The sequence below is a fragment of the Taudactylus pleione genome, unplaced genomic scaffold, assembly GCF_031769625.1.
Source record: "Taudactylus pleione unplaced genomic scaffold, aTauple2 ptg000111l, whole genome shotgun sequence".
NCBI classification, from domain to species: domain Eukaryota; kingdom Metazoa; phylum Chordata; class Amphibia; order Anura; family Myobatrachidae; genus Taudactylus; species Taudactylus pleione.
This window is the reverse complement of record NW_028284513.1, coordinates 6839511-6862402: the sequence shown is the minus strand read 5'-3', so window position 1 is coordinate 6862402 and position 22892 is coordinate 6839511. Positions and strand designations below refer to the sequence as shown.

The window sequence follows — 22892 nt, the reverse complement described above, 5'->3', positions numbered from 1 at the left end:
TATTTATCCAACACTGTAACCCTAAGAGCTGGTAAATGATAGTATACGTTCTTCTAAAAGATGCAAGCCCTTCTAAAATGAAAACTGTAGCAGTTTGCAGAAAGTGGAATTGTCCTGGTTAAAAGGCAGCAGTTACCCCATTCTTATGTTAGGTGTAGTTCAGGCAGACACAGAAAGGCTGTAAGCCAGCTTTTACTAACATGGATGTTTGCAGCCAGGAAATTTACAACTTGACCTTCACTTGCCCTTGAGCAACAGAGTTTGAATTCACAGAAAAAATACATTTCCATCTTTTTATTTGCAGACGGCTAATGACACTTAATTCATGTGCTTCTATGAAGCTGGACGTTAATTATCGACGAAAACAGGTGAGCTTTCAAAGATTTTATTTTTACGAACCTAGTGAAATGTCTCCAGAAGCGTAATAATAGTATAGTGAAATGAGAGGCCTGTCAGTTGGACTTGTGAGAACACATACAACACTCTGCCAAATACCATTGTTGTACTAAATTTCAAATTCATAGATAAAAATATTTGACATCAAGCTGGTTTTTTTTAATGCAATAGCTAAACTTTTTAAGTCAAGGGTTGTATAATTTTTATTCAAAGTGCAATCAGCTAATCCAGACACTAAAATAAATAGCTTTTTTTATTTAATTATTGTAAGAATATGTTCTATGATATCTCCAATCTGAAAAGTTTTTTTAGTCTACAACTCTTCTCGGTTCTGTAGCTTTGTCTAAAAATAAAAACCTTAATTAGCCTCTATTTATGCCTCTTCCCTGTTAAAAATCTTTACTAACTTTTATGTGCTTTTCCATTTTCCATTTTTTTTTACTGGCAAATTGTTCATGGTGTGTTTTGTATGTTGTTTATAGGAAATATAACCTCCCCTTCCCCCCCTGTAGAATGAAGATTCTGACGATGATGATCAGTGTGCTATCAGCGATCGCTGGGCCTTCCAGAGGGACCAGGGACGCTGGTCTCGTCTGGATTCTGTTGAACTTCTTTCTCCAAAGTTTGATGGGCCACCAACTATGAAGAGCACGTCCAGCAGGGACAGCATTTTGACAGACCTGAGCACAGAACTAGAGGCCACCTCTCTGCAGAGTGCTGGAAGCAGCCGGGGTGTTATGGATATAGTTGTTACTCCCCCTTCAGAGCTGTCCTCCTTGTCTTGTTCACCAACTGCCACCAAATCTTGCCGGAGCCTTAGTGACCAGTCTCTAGCTTCTCACAGACGAGGATTGAAGGAAAAATCAAAGAAAAGAAAGACAAAGGGCTTTTTAAAAAGAATGGAGTCTTTACGCAAGAGAGAAAAGGATAAAGATAAGGATCTGGCAATATTGGTTTCTAATAATCTGGTGCATACTAGCAGAGATGAAATAGATTTCCCAAACCAGTGTGGTGGTGATGATGGGGACATTCCTGCATATGATAAAGGTTTCCTTCATCCTGGCTATTGGACTAAATGTGCATCTAGTGGTAGTATTAGAAAGCCACATTTGGATGGTCAATGCAGGGGAGTTTATTTGGAAGACTTGGATATGGTTGGAAAAGATGGTATGCGGCACAGACTGTCACAAAAGTCAGATCGTCTTGTATGCATACCAATGGACCACAAACCTGGCACTTTTCCAAGATCACTTTCCATTGAGAGTTTGTGCCCAGCAACTCACATACCCTTAGAGAGTTGGAAAATGGGCAGTAAATCTTTAGGACACTCGGTATGCAGCAGTATGGACTCTCATGGACTAGAAGGGAGACAGAGAAGAGGATCATATAGTTCTATAGGAAGCCGTTCAAGCATTTATGACAATGTACCTGCCTCGCTGGCAGGCAGTGGGGATCTCTTGGAACTAGGAGGCAGCAGTGACCTTTTTGGCCACCTGGATGATGTTCTCAATCATGTTAAGGGTCTGCAAAGGATGGTGGAGCTGTGGTCACGGACAGTGTGTCCAGAGCTTGAGGAAGAAGAGACAGACTTTGTGGGTGAACAAATGGGCCACCTTGCTTATGAGCAGAGATCGATATCTGATGTAGGAACATCAGCCAGTGACTTTGACAGCACTGGCAATTCTCTTAATGACACAGAAGAGGCAGAAATGCGGGAAAGAAGAGATTCAGGTGTTGGGGCATCCTTAACTAGGCCATGCAGGTGGGTCAAAACTAATATCTATAACATTGTTGTGTACTAAATCTGAGCCTTGTTATACACATCAATAACCTGTCCTAGGGAAAAACTCTAATTGGACTTCTTATCTGTTGGCACTTAGATTACAGCCATCCTGAGACCGCTGTCAATATACAAAGAGTCCAATAGAGAAGCCCCATACTGCAGAGAAATCCGATAGGCTGACCAGCGACGATGATTGTTATGGGTGGGGGTTTCAGTACTGGGGAAATTGGTCACAGCTTTTCTTAAGAAATGTAATGAAAGAATATTTTACATTTAATATCTTTGTGTAGACATTTTTTAGAACAATGTGGTTACACTGTTATGGAGCCAAGACTTCATTCGGTGTGGGGGAGTCTTCTGTAGAGTGACTGGTACCCTCTTCGTAGAAGACATATGATGTGTAAACATGGCGGAAAACATTAGTACAAAATCATACACCTTATAATAGTTTTTCCGTAAACACTAGGTGCTCAATCTCTGCAGTTTTACTTTATTTTGTTATATAGTAATATTCTGTGCATTTAATGGCTTCATTCATAACCTATTTTGTTATCCTCCTAATCTACTCCTCTGCCGTGTGACCTGGGTTTTGTAGTGGCTGGTGATTCTTAGTGTGCTCATATTTTGGGAGGCAGAGACTGCTTGACGTCAGTGGTTAAAGGGGGAGGTTTATCAAACCACCTAAAGAGGACAAGTGGGGGTGTTACCTATAAAAACGAATCACATTCTAGCTAAGGTTTATCTAGTACATTCTCATAAATGAAAGCAAGTCTGATTGGTTGCTATGAGTAACATCTCCACTTGTCCTCTTTAGACCTCTCCCTTTACATTAGTGAGGAAGGAGCTGAATGATACAAGGGTCGTTTAATGAGGAAGGGAACTGGGGAAAGCGAGGATCCACAGATGTTTTGATTCTATTTATTTTTAAATATTGCATTGTGCACAGCTGCAACATTTTGAAGTGATTTAATGTGTGTAGTATGCGGGCCATACATCTGCTTGCCGATAACCCATTCTGCCAGCTCGGATATACCGATCCGCGGACATCGATGATCAGCGATCAGTTGTGGATTCTGCAAAAACAACATTTTAAAAATCTCCAATCCGCCGATTGCGATAGTTTTTGGGTTGAAATCTCGTAATCAGTATTGGCCCAACATTTTGGGTTCACAGATGCCCTGATCCAGGCATCGGCAGAATGGAGAATTGTCTTGATAGCTGCCTGATTTATGGGCCCCATTAGATATAGATGCATAATATAATCTCTTCAAAAATAGCTGACAAAAGCATTTAACATATAGTTATTTCTTTATTTTACCACTTGAAAGTTAAAGAATATTAGATACATTTGAAATCGGATGGGTTCTGTCTCTTATGATTTTCCAAAATAATTTATTTATACAAATTGAAAGTGTACTATACCTATCTTGTACTTCAGAGAAGTCTAATATTAATAGTGTAGCACAGCGAAGTTGGATACCACTGTACAGTTGTGAAAGCCAAGCTCCACTTGAAATTGGTGTTGCCTAATTCATTTTGTTGGTACCTGTAGTACAAATTACTGCCACAACTTTAGATACATGAAATATGACTGAAACTGCATATGGAATACATTGCTGCCATGTGACAAACAGATTGTGACTAACTAACCTCCTTAGTGACATGCCCTGATGAAAATGCCATCATATTAAAAAGGCATTGAAACCATCATTACCGCTGCCTGAGTGACGTTTTTCTCAAATGCTCGGAGTGCCACACTACGACACATTCCACTTATCTGACCCTGTGTGGGCACCCAGGTAAGTATTTCCTATTTATAAGGAGTGCCGGACATTGTATCAAATATATATATATATATATTATAAAATGTGTTAATTCTAGCACCTTGCATCTGTCACAATCCGTGTAGTTCCTCTTTCCTGCCTGGGGTGTCGCTCTCTGCTCTAGTGCTTCTAGCACACACTGGTCTTTATCTCAGTAGTTTGTTGCATCTGCTAATGGAGCATACACACGGTCAGATTTGTCAGACTTGTCAGATTTGTCAGATGAACGACTGAACGATTGAACGATTTGAACGATTTTACCAAAGTTTTGAACGATTTGAACGATTGAACGATTTTTGACTGCATTAAAATGAATGGAATCGTCCAAGTCTGACTGCAAACACATCAGATGTCAGAAATCGTTATCTGACCATCGGGAACGCGCATCGTTGATCGTCCATCGTTCAGGCATGTCAGATATGAACGATTTTCCATCAGATATGAACGACTGAACGATTTTTAAATCGTTATCGTTCATATCTGAAGGAAAAATCTGATCGTGTGTATGCACCATAAGTGTGCGGAGAGTGACACCCCAGGCAAGAAAGATGACAGGTGCAGGGTGCTAAAATATACACACATTTATAAAAATATATAATCTCTCTGTAACCCTAAGGTGTTTGTAGATTATTAAGGTACCTGGTTTAATGTGTAGTGTGAGAAGTGGTTCTATTGAATTGGAAAAATGTAGTAACAGGTTAAATGTAAAATTCCTTAGTCACAGACCCTCTCTCCCCAGCAGGAAGTTGCGCTGGCACAGCTTCCAGAACTCGCATCGGCCAAGTCTCAGCTCGGCATCCCTGGAGATTAACAGGCAATCGGCAGCACAACTCAACCTTCTGCAGAAGTTATCCCTGCTTAGACTCACTGCCATCATGGAGAAATACTCTGTGCCCAGCAAGCAGGGGTGGGCATGGTAAGTAGGGCTCTACAGTTTTTCTTATTGTAAAATATAAATAAATTTTTTCCGAATCATATATGCTGACCCCAAACTTAGACTTTTCTGCTGAAACAATCTATAATACAGTATGTAAAAAGTGGGTGTACTATTGCTTTTTAATGTGAAAAAAGTTCGGACTAATGTCAGTAATAATTTAATAGTTATACGAAGAACCGATTTGTATGAAATTTTGGTAAAACTTCACTTACCTGTGGCCAGACCTGGATATGAATTGTATTCAGCAATCCACATGCCATGTAATTAGTTAGGACTGCTGCTCTATGAACTGATGGGTGTATGCTCTTAAGGGCCCAACGTCAGTCACGTGTATAATACCGACCTATAATGGATGCATAATTGCCGAAAGCTTTCCTACAAGAGTCGGTCTCTCCACTTGTGCTCACTGCGGCCTCCTATACGGTTGGGCACTTTTTCTGTATAATGCTTAGAAGTTGATGTATCAAGCAGTGAAAAGAGTGGAGAAGTGGACCGTAGTAACCAATCAGCTTATACCTATAATTTTATAGACTGTACTTGATAGATGCTACCTCAAAGCTGCTTGGTTGTTATGGGCAACTTCTCCACTGGTCCACTTCACTCTTTTCACTGCTTCATACATAAACCCCATGCCTCTAAACAATGATGCAGCCACTTGTGATATGTGAGTTGGCATATCATATGAAATGCATTTCACCCTAATCAAAATCATAATAGCTGGCATTTTAATGTTGGGGGAAAAAAAAAAAGAAATAGTTACCCCAAAAGTGAGTCCTCGTGCAACGCCTCCACCAGCACTAGGTTGGTCTGTTGAAACAATAGCAAGGAAACCCATGGCGCAGGTGCCCCCTGTCATAATGACACACAGCCCAGGCTATGAGCCCTTTTTAACACAAGGCTTTCTGCATAGATATGTTTCTTTTAAAGCTAAATATATTTGAGTTTGAAAATAAGTTTGCTGTGCTAATAATGTACAGACCCAACCAACATAGCAATTGCTAACACGTTATGTCAGTGGTTCCAAAACAGTCCTCAAGGCACCCTAACAGTCCAGGTTTTAAGGATGACTTATTAGTATCTGTCGGTTTGATTATACCATCTGTGCATAAGTATGGATATCCTTAAAACCTGGACTGTTAGGATGCCTTAAGGAGAAATTTTGGGAAACCCTGCATTATGCTTGTTATGTTGCTGCTATGCTTTTAAAGCTCCTCAAATAATTGTCTCCTATTGCCCTCTAGTGGTGAGAAATGAAACATTAATATATCACAGATTAGTGATGGATTTGGCACTCTGGGCTCGATTCAGATCCGCTCGCTAGTTGCGTTCGCACGCTAGATGCGTATGCAAATTTCGGCAGGGCAAGCGATTGCACGCCAAGGCATTAGCACGCCCACTATGTCTTGGCGTGCGATTGCTCTGTATATGCAGATGCCCACGAGCCTGTCTTAAGACGCCTAATTGCGCATGTCATCTCCAGGATGTGTATGCAATCATCGCTACATCGAGTACCATCGGAAGCGAATGCAGCGCTTGTGGTTGACTATACCCTAACGCAACCACTGCGAGCACTTCAGTGTGATATACAACCAAGTGACGTGTACTATGACGCTGCCTGTTAATTATGCACGCCTCTGCAACGGCGTTAAGACGCTCAGGCACGCCTGCGTTCGCATCTCCACTCACCCGTTTTTAGTGGTGTGCCCCTGTCACCACCCACAAACTGCTTCTCCTGTCACTCATTGTGCTGGGCAGTCTATGCATGGCGAGCGTACGCTTCCCGATCGCTCACACTGGTTCGTGCGTACTGTGATGTGTACGCATGCGCACAAAGCAAAAATCCTCTGGCTGCGTGCGAACGCTTCCTGGCGAGCAGGTCTGAATCTGGCCCTCTGTTCTTGCCGCACAGGACTGGCCCAATAATTTTTTATTATTTTGTTTCTTAAACCCTGTCCTCATGGAACCCTAACAGTGCATGTTTTCCAGATGATAAACTAGCTGGAACACAGGTGTATTGTTTGACTAATACAATATATCTACAGGTGGTACTAATTATTCCAGAGGATACCTTGAAAATATGCTCTGTTAAGGTTCCTTGGGGACTGAGCTTGAGAAATGCTGAAAAAGAGCACATTTTCTAAACCCAACAGTGTATACTTACAAAACAAGATTGAGGATGCTTACAAATCGCAATATACAATACTTATAATTCTCATTATACTGGCCAGAGATAAGTAGCCTAAATTCTATAATTCATCACCAGGCCAGGTAGATGGTATTACACGCTATAGCAGTGTTTCCCAAACTCATTCCCCAGGGAGCACTAACAGTGCATGGTTTCCATTGTTCCTAGTTGGTGTACAGGTGTATTCATTACTGGCCGACCCATTTTCAAAACATCCACTCAAGGGGGTAACTAGGTATTTGAAGGCCCCATAGGAAAAGCTTGTGAGGGCCCCTATGTACCACCCAATAGTGAAACATGTATATAATACATGTAACTTTGACAAGGAAGATGGGCCCCCTAAAGCTCTGGGCCCCAAAGCAGCTGCACCCCTTGCACTCCTGGTAGTTATGCCCATGAATCCACAAATGGAGATAATTATTTCACTTGTGATTCTGTGAGGAGACCTTGAAAATATGCATTGTTAGTGCTCCCTGAGGAATGAGTTTGGGAACACTGCACTATAGAATTCATACAGTAATTAACAATATTAATAATGATAAGAAATAAAAGTTGATATATTAATTTTACATTGAACATTTTAGTGGTATAAATATTATAAGTGCACTCAGAATAAAGACACCCCTATATGTATAATGTCTCTGCCTTTTATGGGTGTGTGAGTAGAGCTCCTAACAAATTGAATACACTAATAATGTTTATATGTTAAAATAAAAATGTACCTATTTGAATTTATTATAAGAGCAGGATATCCCACACTGTTTTTTTCCATACAATATTTAGTAATATTAGATAAGACTAGTCACTAATAAATCATGTATTTGTCCAGGTACTGCTTGAAAGATATCTGCAGTAATTGAACAATGGGCCATTCAAATTCCTCACTATAACTATCAGTGTTGTCTACCTAAGGGGCATATCCAATTAAATGCAAAGATTTTCCTGCAAAATTTAACGTGGGTATCGCACCCAATTTTTCATTACCACAGGTATGAACGCTCCCTAGTCTCGTGCTATCCAACTGAAAAAAAATTAGGCACGAGAATTTTTCCAGCAAAAACATGACAGAAATTAAAAAAAAAAAAAAGGGAAGATCAGCCTGTATCCTAAAAAAAAAGTCAAATAATGGGTGACAGTATAGATGTCTATTACTGCCCTAAAATGATTTTAAAATGAGTAAAGTGGCAGATTATTGCGTTTTTGTTTTGTTTTTTTTTAAAAAGGAAGTCATTTTCCATTTTTAAATAAATAGTTAAATTTGAGGTGCATAAAATTTGCAAATCGGTGAAATTTAATATGGAGAATTTCACCGATCCTCCGACGGATCGAGGAACATCGATGGCCGCCGGTCGGCATTTACGACCAGTGGATCGGCGTTTCCGATCGCAGTATCTGGCAATCCGTCTGTAGGTGTATGGGAGCCTTATCTCGTTATGTCATTATTTGCCTAATTAGGCTAATTGAAAACTTCAAATTACCTAAATGATCAATAGGGGGTGGTGCCCCAGGGGTTCTGAACCAAGGGCCTGATTTCAGAGATGTACGTTCACCCGAGGATGACCGCACCTCTCCGATGTTGATGGATCTGTGCCTGCGAAGGACCCGTTTTGCGCATGTGCAGAATGGGTCCTACGATCTTGCTCGCAGACGCCCAAGCCGCAGCATGATTGACATGCTGCAGCATTTGGGGGGCGAAGTGGGGGGCGTGCCTGGTTGCCGTTTTCGGAAACAGAGGCATGTCCGTGTACGGTTTTCTGGGAGGGACGAGACAAGGGTCTGCGTCGGCATATGCAGATTTTTGGCCTCTTGTGTGACCACGCATCAGCCAGGCTGCGGGATCCTGACCAAAAGAGCAATCGTCGCGACCATAGGTAGAGATGGTGATCCCAGCCTGCAACATCGGTCGCAGTGCTGGGATCCCAAATGCAGCAAGGGGGTGTCTGACACCTCCTTCTGCATTTGCATGTGAGATGGACAGATTTGCACAGCCTCTTGTGTGTGGCTATGTAAATCTGTCCATCTCTGAATCAGCCCCTAAGTCCCAACATTTTAACTTTTCAAAATCTGGGTTTCTCCCAACTTTGCACCGGCTCTGAAGCTGCAACAAAAAAGCAGCGGTAACTCTTATTGAAATTACTGCGGCTGAAATTTGCTGCCAGTTGAATAGGAAAAACCTCTCGGCTGCGGGAAAAACTTGCGTTGTGGGATTTTAAAAAATTTGCATTCAAGTGGACATGTCCCTGAGCATTTTAACTTTAATATGAACGTAGTTTTGCATGCAGATTTCTCATTTAAAATACACAGGCGTTTCCTATCTGAAGACTTTAATTCTTAGCAATGAGGTGTAATTTTTTCCTGATCAATAATTAGTGACCTGTTAGTTCAGTGTTTTTATACTCAGATGTATTTTATATTTTCCACCTTTGTCACAAGTCCACAAGAAAGCTTGGGAGACAGATTAACTATTTATTTAATTTCAGGTTATTGTATAATTATTTAATGACCTTTTTATCAAGCTGGTTGTATGAACATTCGTGTTATATTATTTTTAGGACTGTCCCCAAGTTTATGAAGAGAAGTAAAGTCCCAGACTATAAAGGAAGAGCCGTGTTCGGGGTTCCTCCAATAATAAACGTCCAAAGGACGGGTCAGCCACTTCCGCAGAGTATCCAGCAAGCTATGCGCTATATCCGCAGCCAGTGTTTGGACCAGGTATTTGAACACCAGGGCTCTTGTTTATCACGTTACATATGTGGCAACATCCCGTTCATGTTGGTAATGCTGAATGTCTCTCCCTGACCAATTTTACTTTCATTTTTAGACAATCCCAGAAAAAGGATGAGTGTGTTTTGTGGTCTTATGATACACAAACGTACTGTGTGGCCTAGAAAACTTGTGTACATCGTATTTTTGCTTCAGTGTGGATGCTTTCATTTTCAGTACTATTGATCCATCACTTTGTGTTAACTACATTCTTGGTGTCCCAGGTGGGGATCTTCCGAAAATCTGGTGTGAAGTCCCGAATCCAGGCCTTGCGACAGATGAATGAGTCCTCGCCATACAATGTCAGCTATGTGGGGCAGTCAGCATATGATGTAGCAGATCTACTGAAGCAGTATTTCAGGGACCTGCCGGAGCCCATCTTTACCAGCAAGCTGACGGACACCTTCCTACAAATATACCAATGTGAGCATATTTTGCTACTGCAAAAGAACGGTCTGTATAGATGTTGTCCTGTAAGAGTTGGGTACACTTGTGGCAATGTCTTTAGGGACAAATGAACACCTTACAACTTGGTAAAGCAGACTTGTCTGCTGTTTTAAAATGAATAGAGGAATAGTGATGTTATGTGTCCAGTAGTGTAAACTTCACACTCAACCTTGGACTGCAGAAAAATATTTTAGTTGTCAGGAGGGTGTGGTATGATATGTCGACACCAAAATGTTCTGAATGTTGACATGGTCAAAATGTCGATCTAAATTTTTTTAGTATTTATGCTTTACCCTAAACCTACATAGAACAGTAAAATGTACTGTAGACATGTAAAATGAACATGACCACATTTATTGACGTCGACATTATGACAAGATACCGTCAGACAGTCTTCCCCTTCCAGGAACCCAGAGACTCAAGTACCCTTGTTTGGAAAAGAGAGTCCACTGTTTCAAATTATGTAGCCCCTTAGAAGTTATTAAACATAATGGTACAGGTATTGTCCCTTTATCTGATGCTGCAGTTTGTCCAATTGTCAAAATGGTATACACGTTTTATGCATTTCATTCAAGTTGGTGCAAAGTAGCAACATTTCTTGGCTGTACATTTTGCTTTTAGTTATTATTAGTATTGTTATTATTTAATAGCTAATAATAATAATAATGATAATAATGATGACACATATCCATTACAAAAACTAACTTTTTAGCAGTTTTGGGTAGGTATGTTTTTGCTGTGACCGGAGAAATGAGCAAACAAAGGCCACTGTATTTTCTCATACTTCAAAGGTAAACAGGACAAGGTATAATATGTATGAGAATTCAATAAACAAATGACTGATCTTTATGGTAGTATGCGACCAGCCCATAAACTGCCAAAATAGTCTCCGCACAGGGGGGGAGAAAAGCCTCAATGGCAAAGGGGTTAATTTATTTCACTTACGCAGGGTATGAGATATTTTCTTGTTTAATGGGCAAAGGGTAGAATATATAGTATACATAACAAAATGTGAGGAATAATTGTGAAGGCATTGAGATGCTCTCCTTTCAAATCAAGCTCTTCTTTGTGCCCTTTTTTCAGATGTGCCCAAGGATCACAGGTTGCGCGCTGTGCAGGCCGCAATCCTGCTGATGCCAGATGAGAATAGAGAAGTGTTACAAACATTACTGTATTTTCTGAGTGACATCTCCTCTGCTCAGGAGAACCAGATGACCCCTGGGAACCTGGCGGTGTGCCTGGCTCCTTCTGTTTTCCATCTCAACATCTCCAAGAAAGAGACCACCTCACCACGGTACGGCCTGCTGAAATAATAGCTCCAGAAGATTTCACCCAAGCATTAAGTTAATCGGTTACTTTACTATCTAGACCACTTAATTTATAGTAGTCAAATACCCCTGATGCTAAGAATTTGGAGTATAAGATATTTACTTCATCTTGTGGATGTGTTGGAAAGATGTGTGCGTGTTGAGTATCAGACCTGGCCTATGCTGGAAACTGCATGATCTAATTACATACACATGCCTGGCTGCAAAATATCCCTCAGTAGTGTGTAGACATGTTAATGCAAAAGGCTGCTTGAGGTATTGCACTCTCCATGACGCTTGCTCTGTCGCATCACAAGCTTGTCTAAAATTCTTTTTGTAAACCTGTCTGAGATCATTATTTTGGGTCTTCCTGCAGGATCATGCAGAAGAGAGGAGCATCTGGAAAACCAGATCATAAGGACCTCAGTGAGAACCTGGCTGCAACACAAGGACTGCTCCACATGATCACTGAATGCAAGAAACTTTTCCAGGTGAGTGTGTGGAAGCACACAGCCATTTCCATGTACCCAGCCCTTTCCTTCAGAATTATGTTCCCTATGCTTCTACAAAATATATATTTCTTGGAAAGTGTGTAGTGAAAAAGGCACTGGACCAACATGTATGCAGGAGGAGAGCGTAACAATAGTCTTGTTCCTCCATCGACTGTCCCAGCAACATAACGAGTAAATAACTTGCATAATCCCCCCTCCCCCCCTCCCCAGATAGGTGTTATGGAAACTTTCCCCCGATATTTGTTATGGAAACGGTTTGCCTCACAACACACACCCATCACTAATGCCTCTGCTCTGACCTGTAAATGCCTTTCACCATTTCACACATGGTATGTGCTGGTACTATAGATGCTGGAAAATATATTGTTGAATTTGTATTTTAATAAGCAGAACTGTTGCCGTAAAATGTTTTTTCTTTTGCTGCATTGTACTATGCTGTAATATGATAGTGCTAGCAGTTGTTTCACAATGAGCTTAATGAGAATATATTTTCACTTCTTTGGTAAAGGCATTTGCTGAGAAACGTCTTGTAAAGTCTGCTTACTTTACTCATATAGGGGCTGATGTAAAAAAAAATGTGGAAACATCCTGTTTCTTTCCGTCAGACATCGTGTATTTATCGCCATGTTTTTATTGTTTCATGTATCATGTAATATCAGCAATAATGGGAATGTGATAAACCCCCTTAGTTGTGATAATTTTTGCATTTTAGTTTTCGAATTAGATAATTGGAAAACTGCATACAGATGTGCCCACATACATCTATCCTCCGTGCGCTACAAGTCGCGTCAACACAACGCAGGAGCTCAGTGTAACTCGGTAGCGCAGAGCGTCTTTTTACCTTCAAATGCGTCTTATTCACACAACGATGCTACGAGATAGCACACACAGAACATATGCAGCATGCCTATGTTCTGTGTGTGACTGCGAGTGTATCTGCATGCTAAACACTACATTACAGTGTTACAGCCGCTGACACTGTAACGTAACGTTTTGCATGCAGATACACCCGCACTCGCTCACAGGAAATAGGCAGACTTGTAGAAGCTGCTTGTGCTAACTAGGGATGTGCAGGCTCGGATAGGTTCGAGTTTGCACGTTGAGTTCGGATTTTTCCCTCCAAAAAAACAGAACTCAGAAGGAGGCAAAACGTCATCTTGCATGGACAAACATCATCATTCCTGGACTTTGTCCAGGAATGATGATGTTTGCCCATGCAAGATGACGTTTTGCCTCCTTCTGAGTTCTGTTTTTTGACCAGCATTGCTACCACAGCATTCTGCAGCGCCATGCCATCCCATCTGGTTTGAGCTTACTGGGACCACCATTTGTTTTTCAACAAGACAATGACCCCAAACACACCTCCAAGCTATGTAAGGGCTACTTGACCAAGAAGAAAAGTGATGGAGTGCTGCATCAGATGACCTGGCCTCCACAATCACCCGACCTAAACCAAATTGAGCTGGCTTGGGATGAGCTGGACCGCAGAGTGAAGGTAAAGCAGCCAACAAGTGCTCAGCACCTCTGGGAACTCCTTCAAGACTGTTGGAAAACCATTCCAGGAGCCTACCTCATGAAGCTGATCGAGAGAATGCCAAGAGTGTGCAAAGCTGTCATCAAAGCAAAAGGGGGCTACTTTGGGGAATCTAAAATATAAAACATATTTTGATTTGTTTAACACTTTTTTGTTTACAACATAATTCCATATGTGTTCTTTCATAGTTTTGATGTCTTCAGTAGTAATCTACTATGTTGAAAATAATTTAAATAAACAAAAACCATTGAATGAGAAGGTGTGTCTTAACTTTTGACTGGTACTATATGTATATGTGTGTGTGTGTGTATGTGTATATATATATATATTAGGGATGTGCAGGCTCGGATAGGTTCGAGTTTGCACGTGGAGTTCGGATTTTTCCCTCCAAAAAAACGGAACTCAGAACGAGGCAAAACGTCATCTTACATGGACGAACATCATCATTCCTGGACTTTTGCCCAGGAATGATGATGTTCGTCCATGTAAGATGACGTTTTGCCTCGTTCTGAGTTCCGTTTTTTTGGAGGGAAAAATCCGAACTCCACGTGCAAACTCGAACCTATCCGAGCCTGCACATCCCTAATATATATATATATAATTTGTATTTATATTTTCTCTATCCTATGGTCATTTTGATTACAAATTAATACTTTATTTCACAAAAACACAAGAAAAAATAAATTTTACAGCAAGATCTATGATGCCCTAATACAATTAAAGCCAGCAAAATATGACGGGAAAAATAAGTTTCATAGCAAATTTACAATAAAACAATGATACATAAGGGTCTCCAATCATTTTCAATAGAAAAATAATTAAAAAAAAAAAAAAGTGAAAATCAAAGTTGAACGAAAAAAATGGCAACATTTATAGCGATAGACTTTCATTCCCAAGATACTTATTTATAGTGAAAATTAGAGGAAAGTCCTTTTTATCTTTTTTTTTTCTCAAAAAAATCTGTTGATCCATCTGGCCCTAAATGACTACACACATAAATGATAGGCCTCGAGGCATGAAGTATAAACACTCATTCTTACTGAACCCAATGTACAGGTCCTTTTTTTAACTAATGTTTTGGTTTCATTAGTGGCTAGTTTAGAACTTAAATAATCTTCATACCAATAGTGTTTTTAAAAATTTATTTTATATACAGTACTGTGCAAAAGTTTTAGGCAGGTGTGGAAAAAATGCTGCAAAGTAAGAATGCTTTCAAAAATAGAAGTGTTAATAATAGTCTGTTATCAATTATCAACCAAATGCAAACTGAATGCACAGAAGAGAAATCTAAATCAAATCACCACCCTTTGCCTTCAAAACAGCATCAATTCTTCTAGGTACACTTCCACACAGTTTTTGAAGGAACTCGGCAGGGAGGTTGTTCCAAACATTTTGGAGAACTAACCACAGATCTTCTGTGGATGTAGGCTTGCTCAAATCCTTCTGTCTCCATGTAACCCCAGACAGACCAATTCAATGATGTTGAGATCAGGGCTCTGTGGGGGCCATATAATCACTTCCAGGACTCCTTGTTCTTCTTTACCCTTAAGATAGTTCTTCATGACATTGGCTGTATGTTTGGGGTCATTGTTCTGCTGCAGAATACATTTTGTAGAATTTTGAGGACAAAAATGATTTTATTCCATTTTGGAATAAGGCTGTAACAAAATGTGGAAAAAGTGAAGCGCTTTGAATACTTTCCAGATGCACTGTATACATATAGGATCTACAGTCCTGTAGTACACTAGCAGTAATTTACTCTTACTGTCTGTCATGCTGTCCTTATAAAGTTTATATGTACCAACATCTCCCATTGCATAGACTCGTATCTTCTGCTCAGGTTATCAAAGTTTGCAAAATAATTATCCATTTATTATACAATTATATTGTCCTACATTGGGACCAGTTATGTGGGGAGCCAGGGATGCATAATCACATTACCTATTGTGGCAGGGAGGCCACAGTGCCACAAGACAGAGACAATACTCACCACTTGATAACCAGCCTATACCCAGGTAATCAGGTCCAGTCCAGGTTTTGCAGTGTGCTGGGGTTCCCAACCAGACAATCGGCACCATCTGTGAGCTGGGCTTAAGGCTTTGCTGGCCAGGCGATAGGCTGGGAATGGTGGTTAGTGTTAGGGTGTCAGAACCTGGAAGATTCACAGATCGGAATAGGTATGGAATCCCGGCTTCCGCATGGAGGGCAGTTCGATTCCCGGCATTGGCAGCCCGACAGATCAGCAGAGCCCGGCAGCGGAAGCCCGACAGCGCTGGAAATCCTGATCGTCCCTAAGGTAAGTATAACCTAACCCCCTAACCCTCCTTAGGGTTGCCTAACCCTAACCTCCTCTCCAAGTGCCTAACCCTAATCCCCCCCTTTCCCTGCTGCCTAAACCTAATTCCCCCGGGTGGTGCCTAACCCTAACCTTCCCTCCCCCTAGCCTAACCCTAACCCTCCCAGGGGGGTGCCTAACCCTAAGTCCCCCCCGGGTGCACTAAACCTAACCCTCCCCCCCCCACGGCTGTCAGCTCGCGGCGCCCGGCATCCCTTCGATCTGGATGCTGGGCGCCTGTCTCCTGGCATCAGGGAAATGACAGGCGTCTAGATATAGACGCCCGGCATTTCACCCTCGCCGGGATATGACAGTCGGGAAGCCGGCTGCCGGTATTAAGGCAGCCGGTTTCCCGATTGTATACCCACAGATCTTGTTCATGCTGTCTGTAAGCCAGAGTGGCAAACCTGGTACTGTTGCTGCTTCATCTTGTATGATGTTTGTGACCTGTGGTAATACCAGACTTGATGCTAGTTGTGTAGTGGCTGCTAAGCTGAAGTGAATAAACAATCCACTGTTTCACCGTACTGCTGAAAGTGATTCTTCCTGCCTTGTGACACTATGTATTCTCTGTTCTGTAGATCCCTCATGATATGATGCTACAGTCCCGGAACTCCTATGTAGCTGCCGATGCTCAGCCTTTGTCTCTGGATGATCTCTGTGCAGGTTCAGTAGGAGAAGCCAGGGATTTCTCTCCGCTTCTGGACAACATCATCCAAGGTTTTCTCCAGGAGTCTGCAGAACGCTTTAAAGGTTGGATAACCATGTCTGGCCCTGAGAATACAGAGCTGTCGTGCAAAAAGGTGACTTAGCGAATACTATTGCTACAGTCTGTGTGTGTCTCTTTATTGTTTGTATGTGGATTCTTATTGATCAAAGCACCATTTTTACTGTAGACATTAGAAAAAGTAATTTTGTCAGTTTATTAGATAATGTCTAACCATTCAACAGCAACCAGTCACATCATTTAGACACTTTGTTTTTTAGTGATGTCACCAGGGGCATAACTAGAAGTGTCTGGGTCCCTTAAACAATTGCTAGGAGGCCCTGCACACTCCAACTTCGTCATATCTACCAAAATGACTACTCAACCCCCCGACAGTGTCCAACAGGATAGATTTGCATTAGTAGTAAGCTAGCAGAATAGTCTGATTATATATATATATATATATATATATATATATATATATACAGAGAGAGGGCACTCAATGGGACTTATGCAGCAGATATAAATAAATTAGGTCAAACCAGAAATGCTGTCAACGTTTCAGCAACTTAATGCTTTTATCAAGACATACATATAATAAAAAACAGTGCAATATATAGCAGATAACTCACCCATGTGCTGTCACCTCCACAATCCCCAGCTGTGGCCCAAGCTGATGTCATCATCAGAGAGGGCCTGGGGGCGTGGTCAGAAAACACCCAGTGCCATCACCATAGCAACCTGACAACAGAGAGGGGAAACTGACTCACAGAATTAACTATGCGATGAACAATCACCGCAATACTGCTGCTGTAACATAGCTGTAAACAATATAGAGCAGACAGTACACAGGGGTGAAGTATCTATAGATAGTCATCCCCCAGCTGCATATGTACAATGTTACACGCATGCTGAAGCATAACGGAAGATAGCTAAAACATGTAAAATACAGTAAGAGCGTCATTTAAAGTAAACGGCATAATTACAAAAAACAGTATGATTACAGAAAGCATGTCAGAGATAGATTTTCATTCAGACCCAAAGGCTGTACAGTCTGCAAAATATGGATCCATTTGGCCTCTTTCTGTAACAGAATGCGGCCTCTATCTCCACCCCTAATACTAGGGGGCACCCAATCAATCATTTTATATTTAATGCTCGACAGATTGTGTTTAAACTGTAGAAAGTGGCGTGCGACCGGCTGGTCACAGCTCTTGCCATCCAGTGCTGCCCTAATGTTGGAACGATGTAACGCCATACGTTCTTTTAGCTGGCGTGTCGTCTTCCCTATATATAGCAAACTGCAAGGGCACTTAATGTAATAAATTACAAATTTGCTCGAGCAAGTCAGTGGGTGCTTAATTTGAAAAATTTTGCCTGATCTAGGATGGGTGAATTTGTCACCTGTTTCTAAAAAGCTGCACGTCGTGCAACCTGTGCATCTATAATTGCCTGGCTTGCGAGTAAGGAAATGAATCGGCTGGTCTATTGAAAAATGACTAATGTCATTATGTACCACCCTATCTCTAATGTTTCTCCCCCGTTTGAAGGACGGTAGGATAGAGCATCCCATCACTGACGGGATCTGTTTATCAGTGGCTACTATAGGCCACATAGCCTTAGCCGCTTGCATAAGGGGTTTGCTATCATCCGTATACGTTTGTGTCCAAACTATGTTGTTCTCTAATTTCTTTGGTGAAACGGGTACCAGTGCATCTTTACGGCTAACCATCAGTGCACGGTCTCTAGCCTTGATAAGAGAAGTGCGGTGGTAACCCCTCGACAGGAATTTTAACATCATTTTGTGAATTTGAAATCTAACATCATCAGGATCACTGCAAATTCTTACTACCCTTAGGAATTGGGAAAAAGGCAGGCCATATTAAAGTGACTTAGGATGTACACAAAAAAATATATAATTGAGAGGGCACTCACCATCTCGGTAAACAGTTCTTTTTATTGGTTACATACCACCAGTGTCACAATATTCAGGCTATAGCCGATGTTTCGATTCCATGCGGGACCTTTGTCAAGGTAAATAGAATGCTCAAGCCATCAGAAAAAGTTATGATGGCTTTTCTATACCAATCTGTTTCTGGTCTGGAAGCCGAACGGGTCTTTCCGACCAATTCTCAACCTAAAATCTCTCAAGAGAATCCCAAGTTCTGAATGGAATCGCTTTGCTCCATTATATTAGCCATGGAGTCGGGGAACTTCATGGCTTTCTTAGACATCCAGGATATCTATTTGCATGTTCCCATCCATCTCAGTCACCAGCGTTTCCTCAGTTTTGCGGTCCAGGAGCATTATTTCCAGTTTCGTGCTTTGCCATTTGTACTTTCCACGGCTCCTCAGGTTTTCACGAAGATCATCTTCGGAGCAAGGGAGTCCAAATTTTTCCCTATCTGGATAACTTGCTTCTTTTGGCCCAGACCCCAGAAATTCTCAGGGAGCACGTCCGAGTCACAGTGGATCTTTTCCAGGCTCATGAATGGGTCATCAATTGGAAGAAATCCTTTCTGACTCCCTCTCAGGAAATGGTGCATTTGGGGGCCTTACTGGACTCCAGGGCTCAACGGGTGTTCCTCCTGACAGACGAGGTTCGGGACTTAGTCCAAGATTCGTTTGTTTCTGCATCACCGCTGGGTGTCAATTCACTCTTGCATGCAGATTCAGGGCTTTCTGTCTCCAACTTCGACATGGTGGAGTATGCCCAGTTTCATTCCTGGCCTCTCCAATTGGAGACTCTAGCCCGGTGGGACAAATTCCATTTATGTCTCAGACGAATGCTGTCTCTCTGGAGGTACGCCACTCCCTCTCGTGTTCGCTCCAGGAGTCCTATCTGACCAGGGGTTGTCCCTTTTGGGTTCAGGACTGGATCCTCCTTAACACCGACGCAAGTCTTCATCGGTGGGGGAGCGGTGTTCTGTCAGCAGACATTCCAGGGACAGTGGTCAGCTAGGGAGTTCCGATTGCCGATTAGCATTCTGGAACTCAGAGTGGATTACAGGGCTCTGTGTTGGGCTCTACCTCTGCTTCGGGGTCGCCCTGTCCAGATACAGTCCAACAACTCAACTGCTGTCTTCTACATACACAATCAGGGCGGTACTCACAGTCGTGCCGCAATGAGGGAAGTCAGCCACATATTCCTTTTTGGGCGGAGAGGCATCTTCTGTCACAGTCTGCGCTTTACATTCCCGGAGTACAAAATTGGGAAGTGGACTTCCTAAGTCGCCAGGACATTCATTCGGGTGAATGGGCCCTACATCCGGACGTCTTTCATCTCTTGGTACTTCGCTGGGGATTGCCGGACATCGACATGATAGCATCTCAACACAATTACAAGGTCCTGAGGTACTGCTCTCGTACCAGAGATTCAGGTTGTTTTCTGGTGGATGCTCTGGCGGTTCAGTTGACCTTTCCGCTCCTATACATCTTTCCTCCAATCGCTCTAATTCTGCTGGTCCTCTTCAAATTGAAGTTGGAGGGTGGCACGTGATCCTAGTGGCTCTCTATTGGCTGCAGAGGGCGTGTTACGTGGATCTATAGGGCCTCTCTGTCGATGCTCCTCTGCGCCTTCCACTGCGGCCAGATCTTGTATCTCAGGACCCGTGCTTTCATCCGGATCTGGCCCGTCTCGCTTTGGCTCTTGAGACATCTGTCTTGAGAGCTAAGGAGTTCTCCATGTCTGTCATTAACACTATGCACAATGCCCGTAAGCCCTCTTCAGCTAGGATTTACCATCAGAGTTTGGAGGACTTACTTTGATTGGTGTTCGGCTAGGGATCTTTACTCCAGGTCGTTCAGACTTTCTCGAGTCCTCTCCTTTTTGTAGGCGGGGCCCCCTTGCTTCTTTCAGAGGCAGATTGCGCTGTTGCCTGAGGTTTGGAACTTTTTTCAGGGTGTCCTCCACGTACAACTCCTGTTTGTACCACCGGTGGCTCCTTGGAATTTGTCCCTGGTTCTTAGAGCCATTCAGTCTTCGCTTTTTGAGCCCTTACCTGGGAGACTGTCTTTCTCCTTGCCGTAGCCTCTGCCCGACGGGTGTCAGACTTTAGCGCATTGTCTTGTTGCACTCCGTTTCTAATCTTTCACCAGGACAGAGCTGTCTGAACATGACTAGGCTACCTTCCTAAGGTTGTTTCTAGGTTCCACATCAATCAAGAGATTGTGGTTCCTTCTTTACAGGTTCCGGATTTCTCACTGGAGGAGACCTCTTTGGATGTCGTGCAAGCTCTCCGGATTTACGTGGAAAGGACAAAGGACTTGTCTAGGACAGATTCTCTTTGTCCTGTATGATTTTCGCAAATGGGGCTGGCCGGCTACTAAGCAGTCTCTTATTATCTATTCACTAAGCAGTCGCTGGCCAGATGGATCCGTTTGACTATTCGCCACACTTATGCGGCGGCGGATATTCCAGCACCGGCCGTGGTGAGGGCTAATTCAACCCGGTCGGTGGGAACTTCGTAGGCAGTGGTGCATGGTGCTTATGCAGAACAGCTGTGTAAAGCGGCCACGTGGTCCTCTGCCAATATATTTCTAAAGTTCTATTCTTTTGACCGTTACCTTCACCTTCCCTGATGCAGCTTTTGGGCGAAGAGTTCTCAGCGCAGCCCAGGAGCGTCCCCGCCCTTAGAGGGAATAGCTTTGGGACGTCCCAGCATAAAGCCTGTGTCCCCTATGGAGGAAGAAGAAAAGGAGATTTATGTGCTTACCTGTTAAATCCTTTTTTTAATTCCATAGGGGACACAACCTGACGCATCTGACCTGCCGGGGCTTTGCTCTGCTTCCGGTTCTCCTGTTCACATTTCTTGTGTGTATGGACCTGAGTGCGTACCGGCTTCCTTCTCCTCCTTTTCGCCCCTGGCTTTAGGCTTGTTAACTAAACTGAGGTGCCTGTGGCTGGGGGTGAGGTATAGAGGGAGGGGGAGTCTGTGCTGTGTCAACAAGATTAACCATGTGGTACCCAGACTTCAACCCACCAACCTATACACAGCGTAAAGCCTGTTTCCCCTATGGAATCAAAGAAAAGGATATAACGGGTAAGCACATAAATCTCCTTTTTTGAGTACATTGTACATCAGTGGCATCACCTTTATGTAAACTGAGAAACTGGCCCAGCAACGTGTATTCTCTTTAGTGGTAAGGTAATACAATCTCCCTAATACTTCTTGTCCTCTTTCTCTGTAGGTTGGTGATGGGAATCCTTTGCGTCTATGGAAAGTATCCACTGAAGTAGAAGCCCCACCAACCTCATTACTTCATCGTGTTTTAAGAGAGCGCCACCTATGGGATGAAGACCTTCTGCAGAGCAAGGTCGTAGAAACCCTTGAACAGAACACAGAGCTTTTCCATTATGTGACAGATAGCATGGCTCCACACCCACAGCGGCAATTCTTAGTACTACGGTACGGTATAACCTATATCATCTCATTTGTGAAATGTCTTTGTGTGAATGAAGCAAGGACACAATGAGAACTACACCTCTCTCATGTTAATTTCAGTAGTGCAACATAACCTGTGTTTCTTTACATGAAAAATATCCGCAATTATATATTTCTCAATAAACCATAGTTAGTTTATGCAGTGATGTGTTGCCTATTGTTAAAGTATACATGAACTTTTATGAAATTTATGTGTGCGCGCAGGTGTGTGTGTGCATGTATGTATATATGTTTATATAAATGTGTGTATATATAATGTGTGTGATAGAGAGATAGATAGAGAGATAGATAGAAATATCGTACACGTACGGGAAGCTGGCGGACACAATGCTGACTGCCGGCTTCCAGACTACTTAATCCCGGCGAGTGTTACATGACAGGAGTCTAAATCTAGACGCCTGTCATTTTACCGATGCCCGAAGACCGGCATCCCGATCGAAGGGATGCCGGGCGCGGACAGCCGCACGTGGGGGGGGGTTGTTAGGTTTAGGGCTCCCGTGGGGGACTTAGGGTTAGGCACCCCCCTGGCGGGTTAGGGTCAGGCTAGGGGAAGGGTGGGGTTAGGGTTGGCACCCCGGGGGGGGAGGTTAGGGTTAGGCACCCCCCCGGGGGACATCGGATTTGGCCGTGGGGAAGGGGGGGTTAGGTTTAGAGGGGGGATTAGGGTTAGACACGGGAGGAAGGTTAGGGTTAGGCACAGGGGGGAAGGTTAGGGGGTAA

The 22892-nt window shown here is 42.7% G+C and overlaps 1 protein-coding gene across 2 annotated transcripts in view; it reads left to right on the top strand.

Moving 5' to 3' along the window:
* LOC148525159 (stAR-related lipid transfer protein 13-like) overlaps positions 1-22892 on the top strand; it is a 44605-nt gene that overhangs the window by 18904 nt on the left and 2809 nt on the right. Inside the window, exons 3-11 of one of the 2 annotated variants that reach the window (XM_088471160.1) lie at positions 305-368; positions 909-2158; positions 4742-4918; positions 9677-9836; positions 10112-10310; positions 11418-11628; positions 12018-12132; positions 16604-16825; positions 21919-22136. In XM_088471160.1, the coding sequence (XP_088327286.1) occupies positions 305-368; positions 909-2158; positions 4742-4918; positions 9677-9836; positions 10112-10310; positions 11418-11628; positions 12018-12132; positions 16604-16825; positions 21919-22136 (2616 nt within the window). The remainder of the gene's footprint in view (positions 1-304; positions 369-908; positions 2159-4741; positions 4919-9676; positions 9837-10111; positions 10311-11417; positions 11629-12017; positions 12133-16603; positions 16826-21918; positions 22137-22892) is intronic. The other variant, XM_088471161.1, reaches the window with a different exon arrangement.